The sequence below is a fragment of the Uranotaenia lowii genome, chromosome 1 (assembly GCF_029784155.1).
Source record: "Uranotaenia lowii strain MFRU-FL chromosome 1, ASM2978415v1, whole genome shotgun sequence".
Classification (NCBI taxonomy): domain Eukaryota; kingdom Metazoa; phylum Arthropoda; class Insecta; order Diptera; family Culicidae; genus Uranotaenia; species Uranotaenia lowii.
The window spans coordinates 151,552,305-151,562,001 of NC_073691.1; the positions used below are offsets into that span (position 1 = coordinate 151,552,305).

General features: G+C 34.3%; 1 protein-coding gene across 1 annotated transcript in view; it reads left to right on the plus strand.

The window, feature by feature from the left end:
- Window positions 1-1,894, plus strand: part of LOC129738032 (spastin-like) — a 66,322-nt gene extending 64,428 nt beyond the window's left edge. Inside the window, exon 3 of the mRNA XM_055729205.1 lies at window positions 1,887-1,894. Within this exon, the coding sequence (XP_055585180.1) occupies window positions 1,887-1,894 (8 nt within the window). The remainder of the gene's footprint in view (window positions 1-1,886) is intronic.
- Window positions 1,895-9,697: the final 7,803 nt, after the last annotated feature.

Here is a 9,697-nt window from a genome sequence, read left to right on the forward strand (position 1 = left end):
TGTCGTCAAATTTGCGAAAAAATATATGCAATAATCGTCATTAAAAGTTCAAAAACCGTCATTTGACCGCCTCCGGTATGTTTCTTGTTAACAGCTTTAACAGAGTTTCGCCTCCTACTGGTAAACTCACCCTAAACGTATTTTCTGCATACATTCAGGCGTTTTAACGATGAAATATTTCAGTGCAGAAACATTTCAACCAAACTACAAAAGCTAAGCAGCAAACATCAAGGCGTTTCCTTACCGCAGACAAAACATCGCAGTAGCGAACCAAGAAAGGAAAAGTCAACGAGCGAAATCAAAAGTGGTTTTTTGTTTATCTGTCTTGTACCGGTTTTACCTACTACAGTTCAGTTGTCTTCGAGTTGTAACGGGAACATGAGTACAGCGAGGTAGGTACGCGTGTAATGATTTGTCGTACATAAGTTGCTCAGATGTACGACGGCGGAAGGTGGGATGGGATAATCAAGTTCATGATCATGGGCCCAGTCGGAGAAGACAGCAGCCGACTGTTCTGGTTATCAGACGTTGCGCCTCATAAAAGGTGTCCGAGAAAGCAGTGAAAAGTTCTTAGTTTATTTTTATGAACTGGGAAATAAAAGTCATGAAATGAATACTCCAAATTTGAAGATATTCCATTTTTTAGTTACGGACTTAAATTCAATAATTGGGATTCCAAGCGCTTTCGCCGTTTCCTTTTATGTGAAAAAAATCCGAACAAAGTCTCTCATCCCAATTTGTTTCAAATATAGGCGTTGAATCAAATCACTTGGAAAAACTTTTTTCATGATTTTTGTGATAATTTTAAGGTGTTGAAAGTTGAAATGGCCGTGCTTTGCTCATGTTTCCCTTCAATTTGCAGCCAATTAAAGTTTTTTCTATGCAGTAGTTTACAAGATAAAGCCTTTTTCCTCCGTTACGTCATATGAGGCGACTTTTCAGCGTTTTCAAAATTCTTTACGGTATCGAAGAATTCTGCTCTGTTTAACGATGAAATTGAACGAAATTTACTGAAAACGTTATGCATGAATTGACAAAATACTTGTAGTTTTGGTTTGGATTTGAGTGCGGTTTGTAATTTTACGAGCAATCTTCTTTCGTTACGTCACCTTAACTCACCAAAAGTATGCAATGTGTGTGTGTAACAAATGTGCGCCGGAAAGACCCAATAAAATACGAATAACGTAAAACGAACAAAGAATTTGTTCCACAACACAGTTTTCGTTGCGCACATCATTTCATTTATTCCGTTGTAAGTTCTTCATTTTTCAACCGATTAATTCACAATAAACAAAATAAACAATAAACAAAGCAGGAAAGAAGTTTCTATCAATTTACATCATTCTATGTGAAAAATTTTGATTTTGTGAATGAAAAAAACCAAGAGCACATTGATTACATTGATTTTCCATACAAGCATCCGTCTTAAAAAGAATAAAATTGTCTGTTGGGTTAAAATGAACCTCATTTTCAAACCGGCACCATTTTTGATCGCATTAATCAATTTTGACGAAGCTTGGCCAGGTACTACATCAAACATTTTTACATCTTTGAACCAAATTTCCAGATTTTTTGTAATTTCTCTTTTTTGCGGGAACAGCTGTTTCTTTGTTTCCAGCCATTGTAAAGACTTCAAATTTTGAGAGCGTTTGTTGGATAGTTGAACTAAATTGTGTGAAAAATTCATGAAAAAATATCAACCGAACAAGAAATGGCAGCTTGTCAAAGTTGGAAGAGAGTGTGCGGCTTCACGTGATTTAATTCTTTTTTAAACGCAACTGTAGATTTTTTTTAAAGGAATTTTAACTCCACAGGAGACATTCGTCCCTACTGCTACTGTGGATTTATTAAATTTGTTAAATGATTTTTTTTCATACTTTCTTCAGTAATGTAAGTCATGCTAGTGATTATATGTTTGCTAATTTAAAAAAGACTGTAGAGTTTAACTTTTTATACCATTTTTTATTATCTTTATAAAAAAAATCCTCTATTCAATGAAGTATAACAAACAAAATCAGAGTCGCTTTGTTATAAAGATTTGTTAGTTCATCAGTTATCAATGATTGATTTCACTAAAAACTCAACTCAACTTCTTTTCAAAATTCAAAACATCATATCACCAAAACTAGAGGTGACAGACAAAATCTGACAGAAGACTCGAGTTCAGGACGCCAAAATCTACCAAATTATAAAAACACAGGCTCCAAAATGCTTCTAAATTGTTAAAACACTTACTTTTTTCATCTTCATTATTTTAGTTTGACGGCATGTTTTAGCCAATCCTTTTTTTGTATTGTTTTTGATCAATTTAGATTTTGTTTTTCAATACTGTTATTTTGTGTGTTTAAAGAATAATCTTCTTGAAAGCTTATAAATCTAAATTTTTGATGAGAAAAAGATAGTTTCTATTTTTTTTCTTTCCAGGACTTAATATTCCTATAGACGGGCTGAAAGTAAAATATTCAGAGCTTAAAATTTTCAAAAACCGTCAACTGCAGTCCCAACACCAGTGAACTTGCTCTTATACGATGTGGGCATAATCGATGTGTTAAACATAATAAAAAAAATACAGCAGTCAAAGCCGCGTTCACATAGGAGAGTGAAAATGTTCATAAATTAGCAAAAAATCGGAAAGCTCCCACCAAGTTCTCGTGCGTTTTTCGTCCTTGCACCCGATGTTTTTCGCATTATGGCAGCCATTTTTATCGAATTCTCTTCTTTTTAAACACTACAAATCACATGAACGTTTTTTAATTTCATCACACACATTAAATTAGCTCTTCTGGACAAAACAAGGATGATTTTCTTTTCTTTCAAATTCCAATTTGTTTTTCATTCACAACGCGGAACAGAAAAAAATCACGTCCGAACCCTTACAAGGCGCAAGGCCTACTCCGAATCCCCTTACTTCCAAAATATTTTCTAAAGGTGAAAAAATATTAAGATATTTAAATCAAAAACTTAAAAACAAAAGCTTTTCAGTTTAAGTATAAACACTGAGTAACCACTTGAAAGCAAGAAATAAATATGATTACTTAGAAATTTAATATTTTTCAAATTATTCTATATCAGGGAATGCGTATTCGTTTTTTTTTTCAAAATCAGCCATTTAAATAACAAAAAAACAAAAAGTAGTGTTTTCTAACTGTCAAATTAGATTTAAAAAAAACAATTTCACATGTCCCGCTTTTTTGTTAGATGTCCCGCCGTCCCGCTTTTTCCTCTAAATGTCCCGCTTTTTTTCATGGGAAACTTTTACAAAATTCACTGACTTACACTGGAAAAAAATAAACTTTATCCTCAATTTCAATTCATTGGTTCAACACAAAACTGACGGATGCCGTTTAAATAAAAGACTTTTTCTTGATTTGTTGACTTTATTCTTGGACGTCTCGAGTGGATCTGACATGATTACAATTTTTGAATACCGTAGCCTCCTGGTTAAATTAAATTAGCCAGATTCCTACAAAAAATCTTTCGAATACATCTTTTGCCCAAAATAAGCATTAATTTCCTAGAGTTTACATAAGACAATACTAAATAGCCCTAAAGCTACTATTAGATTCAGATTCAGTTAAGCGTTCTTGGAGCACGTTTAACCAATGTAATGTGAATAACTTTAGTATGAAGAAAGAGATTTGCTAGGTTTTGCTTGGCAGATCAAAAGAAGCAAAAAACTCGGATTTTTTTTCGAATTTAAATCAATAACTTGACAAGTTTTTATAATTTCTCTCAAATAAAAATACTGACGTGCAGAAAGTTGCTTATGCAAGCAGAATCAAATGATGGTTTACTTAGATTTCAACTAAAATATATATTTTGGTGTAAGTGAAGTGGATCACTGGTGATACACTGGGAACAAAACGTTCTTTTATTCTTGTGAAGTTTCTTATCATTACTCATGAATATCATTCCGTCAAAAAAAATCGCTGTAGGATAGTTATTTCACCTGCTTAAATGACCACATGTCTCGAAATATTTGCAAAAGTTTGTGATTTTCTCCAAAAACGACATGTTTTGTTTTCCTTGCGCGAAGTGTCATGGCGGCCATTGTTCAATGCAAAAATGAAAATTTAAAATATTTCAATAAATAGACTATCGAGGGATGCGTATACAAATGAAGTAATAGGATAAATAGGATCGTTTTAGTTTGTGATCAATGGAGTGATGAAACTCCATGTTTTTTTTGCAACTATTTCTTGTTTTTCATTTGCACCCTATGTGCCTTTTATACACCAACTTTTGTGACTCAACTGTCCAAAGTGTACAATAGACTGCCCCAAATTTGTATGGGAAATTCAAAACCTGTGAAATGTTATACGCTGCAGGCTAAAATTGATCCTAGGCTTAGTACTAGATCTCATGCCAAATTTGGGCCAGATCGGATCACGAGAAGGGGTCGCTCAACGAGCCTGAAGTTTGTATGGGATTTTGAGACATTTTGTTCGGGAGAAACATGAAAAACAAGTTTTTCAGCAATAACTTTGGTTCCCGTCGGCCGATTTCTTTCAAAAATGGGTTTTCTCAAAGCCTAAATTATGAAAAACATTTCATCCGAAGACTGCATATCGATAAGAGTTAAGACAAAAAAGTTGTTAGGCTTCCAAAATGGGCTAACTTTTTTAAGGATGGTATTCATCACTGTAAATGAGTCGGGGCGGTCGAACTTATTGACGCCTCATTAGCAGTGATGAATACCACCGTAAAAAAAGTTAGCCCATTTTGGAAGTTAAATAACTTTTTTGTCTTAACTCTTATCGATATGCAGTCTTCGGATGAAATGTTTTTCATAATTTAGGCTTTAAGAAAACCCGTTTTTGAAAGAAATCGGCCGACGGGAACCAAAGTTATTGATGAAAAACTGGTTTTTCATGTTTCTCCCGAACAAAATGTCTCAAAATCCCATACAAACTTCAGGCTCGTTGAGCGACCCCTTCCCGTGATCCGATCTGGCCCAAATTTGGCATGAGATCTTGTACTAGGCCTAGGATCAATTTTAGCCTGCAGCGCATAACTTTTTCAAAAGTCGAGTCATTTGGGGCACTCTAGTGTACAATGATGGAAGTTTTCTTTAGTTTATATTTTAAAAACAAATTTGATATTTATTTGTTATTGCACAAAGCTTTTTAAGGCGATATTTACTCCTCCGTTTACATGTAAGACTTGAAATATTTTCTCTCAAATAACGTGTTAATTTTCGAGAACCGTGGAAAATAGCCGTGTTAATGGCAAAAAACCGTGTTAATAGATGTCATGTTATAAAAACTGAGCAAAATAAATCCGCATTAAACCTTAGTGTAATTTCTATGAATAACTTTGGCTGATGGTATACATATGGTATACATTAAGCTTTTTTTAAAAGTTTCTTAAATGTCTCGCTTTTTTTGGCTGTGTCTCAAGGAATATTTAAAGGAGGTAGTGCCGAGGCAGCCTTGCTTTAGTATGAGTACCGCCTGTGACGTCACTGTTGCCAATAATATGTGAATTTATATGGACATTTTTCCTTTTTTGTTAGCAATTAAAAAAATTTGAAGATTTTTTCAACTTTGAAGGCACACAATTCTAGAAATATTATTGTTCTTCAAGACTGATACTAAAAAAGTTGAATGTAGTAGTTGTTTTGCTTTAATTCAGACGATTGAAGTTGCTTAGGTATCCTAACTCAAATTGACAAAACTTGATAATTAGTTCAAAATTTTGCTTATAAATGTTGTATCTAGTTAGGTTTGTATCGTTGATAAAATAAAATAACCAAAATTAGTATTTTTCGAATCCAACCACAATCTTTAATTGGATTTTAGTAAACCAAAGTTGCAATGGTTTTATTGGGATTAATTGTTCAAAATTAGAAATTCATGGTACACCATGTTAGATTCAAAGCATGACGATGAGGTGCACTGCCATAAACTACCAATCAGACCTTTTGAAAGGAGAAAATTATTATTTTTGCTCGTTTCACATAGAGCATGACAGTGCATTCAATAACAAATTCAAGAATAATACACACTGCAGTCTATTAACCACAAAGAAACCTCATAGCACAATCAACAAGTGGCCTTACAACACAATCCGAATCAAATTGGCATTTAATTTAGTTCTTTAATGTGTTTAACTTTGAAATTTGAGTTTTACCAGTATAAACCTTCGACAGCTTGGCAACAGTGACGTCACGAAAAAAATCCAATATGGCTCTCGGCACTACCTTCTTTCAATATTCCTTGGCTGTGTCTCGCTTTTTTGTCGTAAAATGTCCCGCTTTTTTCTGAAAGTATCTGGCAAGCCTACTATAAGGGGTTGCGCCAAACGCGTTCGCCAAACAGAGGGAGGCAACGTTACACGTTTTGTCTATGTATCGTGTGACCAACATCTTTTAAATAAGTGGTCGTGAATCTCGTTTTTAAGCTTTTTTTCCTCAGATTTAAGCTTTTTTTGCCTTGAGAGCATAGGAGACGAAAGCTTAAATCTGAGGAAAAAAGCTTAAATCTGTCAAAACGAGGGGAAACAAAGGGGAAATCTGAGAGATGTGCTCCATACGGTTTGAATAGCGTTGCCGCCGTCTGTCGCCAAACCGTCACCCAAGTATGTATAACACAACCTCTTGCTTAATAAAAGTCTAAAAATTTGACACGGTACTTTCTAGTGTTTCAAAAATTCAAAAAAGGTAAAAAAAAATTGATATTTGGAGTTAATTTGATTCTTAAATTGCTTCAAAAAACAACAATGCTTACTTACAAACAAAGGAGACACGAATTTTTATTTAAAAAAAACCTAAATCTTTCTTCCGCAACCATCGTTTTAACAGAACGTAACGCAGCCACCAGTATAGAACGAATAACGGTTTATGATGTGCGATATTTATTTGAAGCATGCGCATTACGCGATTTTCACGTATGGAATGGAAATATGTGAATAATCATCAGGAAGAAGGAGAAAGAAAGTAACATAGAAGAATGCTCGAACAGGTACATGACATTCCCGTGTAGGTATATGTTGTTTGACTAAAATTATAAACTTCTGGACGTTTATTTATTAACTATGCACTGAGGAGCTGTAATTTTAGTTTGAAACACAATATGACATTTTTGTTTCAGAATTCATACCACAGAAAACGTGAATCTAAATCTAATATCTTAATGAATGAAATAAATTAAATAACATATAGACCAGAAACGAAACACAATCATAGAAATAAGAAAGTTTGATTCAAAAAGACAATTTTTATTTAAAAATATTTGCAATTAAAGTTTCTGTTATAAAATTAAAATTAACATTTTACAATACTTTCTTTCCCAAAAATAACATCAATGAAAGCACTGATGGTGTTATTCTGTCATCGTGCCCAGATGTCAACTGGTTTGCTACCATTTCTAGCGTGTGTGTTATCATCCGCGAATGATCAAGTCAATCAATTTATTAGTGACTGCGTTTCTGGGTTGCGCTTAATTTGTGTACGATTTTAAACCTTTTAAACGGTTCCCAAATTCCAACTCAAGCATCCATCGAGAGGGATATGACATAATTCCCGAAAACCAACCGAAAAAAACAGTTCTCTTTTGGCTGACGCCGCTGCTGTCAGAGAGTATTGGTTGTTGTTCACAAACGGCTTTCGAGCTTCATTTTTCTCAGCGCTAAACGGAATCAATACTACAAAAGGTGAGTGTTGTGTTTTCACTTTTCTTTTGCGGGTAAGGAGAGAATATTTTCAATTTATTTTGGAAGTTGCAAGGCTAGTTTTTGAAGTTGAATTTAACGTTCGTGATGGGCTACTTTGATCGGTGCTTTTCTTTTTCGTAGTTGGGGCTGTTTCGGCAGACACTTTTTCCCCTCCATGGTGGTTTTGTAATCATCTAAATTTTTGCGTGAGGAGGGGAAAAAATGACGATGGTGGTGCGTTTTGTATGTATTCGAACCGCATGAAATAACAAACAAAAATGTCAACAATGTAACCGGTTCCGCAACAGAGGGAGGCAACGTTACACGTTTTGTCTATGTATCGTGTGACCAACATCTTTTAAATAAGTGGTCGTGAATCTCGTTTTTAAGCTTTTTTTCCTCAGATTTAAGCTTTTTTTGCCTTGAGAGCATAGGAGACGAAAGCTTAAATCTGAGGAAAAAAGCTTAAATCTGTCAAAACGAGGGGAAACAAAGGGGAAATCTGAGAGATGTGCTCCATACGGTTTGAATAGCGTTGCCGCCGTCTGTTCCGCAAACAACGTACCCAACATTCGTGGATTTAAAACATTCACGATCGTGCAATTTAATAATTCCTTTCTTCGATTTATACATGTTATAAAATTCTATGGGATCAATCTTCATTTTTTCGAGAATGTACAGTAAGCGAAATAAGAATTTTACCACTCTGTATTTTGCTTGTTAAAATATGAATGATTGTAAATCACCAACATTTTCTTCTACGATTTGTTTTGAATTGTTTAACGGATAAATCAAGCATAAGTTTACTTTTTTTGGACGTAGCAATTGGCGTTAAGGACTAAAAATATGAAAAAAAAAAAAAAAAAAAAAGGTTGCGAAATAAGAATAGTACCACTTGTGTTTTTCAACAAAAACAAGATTATTTCTAAAATTTACTACGTAAAAGTGAATAATGATGCTTACAAATTATTTGAATAGATAACTGCATTTTAAGGTTTTTTTTAGAATTCCAAAGGTTTTCAAAAGTTTCAAAAGGGGGTTTTAAGAGATGCTTCTCTAGCGTTAAGGAATTTGATATTTGAGCAATAATACTTTGTTAAACTACTTGATTTCGGGAGCCATTGAAGCCTAAAATCCCTTGAGAAAAAACTGCTTGATTTCTTCATTAAAATTCGTTAGTATGATGCAAAATGATGAAACATTGATTTGAGGTGGAGTTGGCATAAAAAACAGGCTTCAAATTCAAAAATACTAATGTTTTTAAATAGCCGAACACTATTTCTCTAGCTTTAAGTCATAGATTGCAGCACTATCTCGCAGTTAAACCAAATTGATGCTCATTTACGAATATCAGGGATTCATTGAAGTGTCCTGGATGATTATGGTCAAGAAATAAGTACTTGGTACCGTGTAAACTGCCGTTGGACGCATAATTGTCACATGTGACATTTCGACGTTTTTGACTTTTTGATGCCAATCGTCATAATTTGATACGTATTATTGAAATTCTTTGTCGAAACACAAAGTTTATTCTAGAAATTTCGAGAAAAATTCAAAGTCAATTTGTCACACTGAAACGATTGGACGCATATTTGTCACACTCAATAAATGAACGTCTTATAACTTCAGAACGTCTAAACAGATTTTCACCAAACTTGGCATACGTATTGGGAGGGGATCACAGAAATATAAAGAGGGGGAAGGGTCACTGTTTTCGCTACATCCCAGCATGTGCAAGAAAAAACTGCAAACTGCTTCGGGTTCGTTTCTGACGTTTGGAAGAGTGCATGCAAACGAAATCCGCTTCACAACATTAGTCAAATATCACTCTTCCGGCGCCGTGGAACTGTAATCCACAATTGTCCAGGATGGCCATATGTGATTGTCGGTGGTTTTAACAAATCATTTCTTCTTTGGTTTTGCTTTGAGTTTTTTATTTTGACGCACCTCGCAAAATACCGGAGACATCTGTTTTTTTTAATGTTTACGAACTATTCCGCCAGAGTTACTTCATCCGGAACTTGTCCCAGGACCGTATTCATTT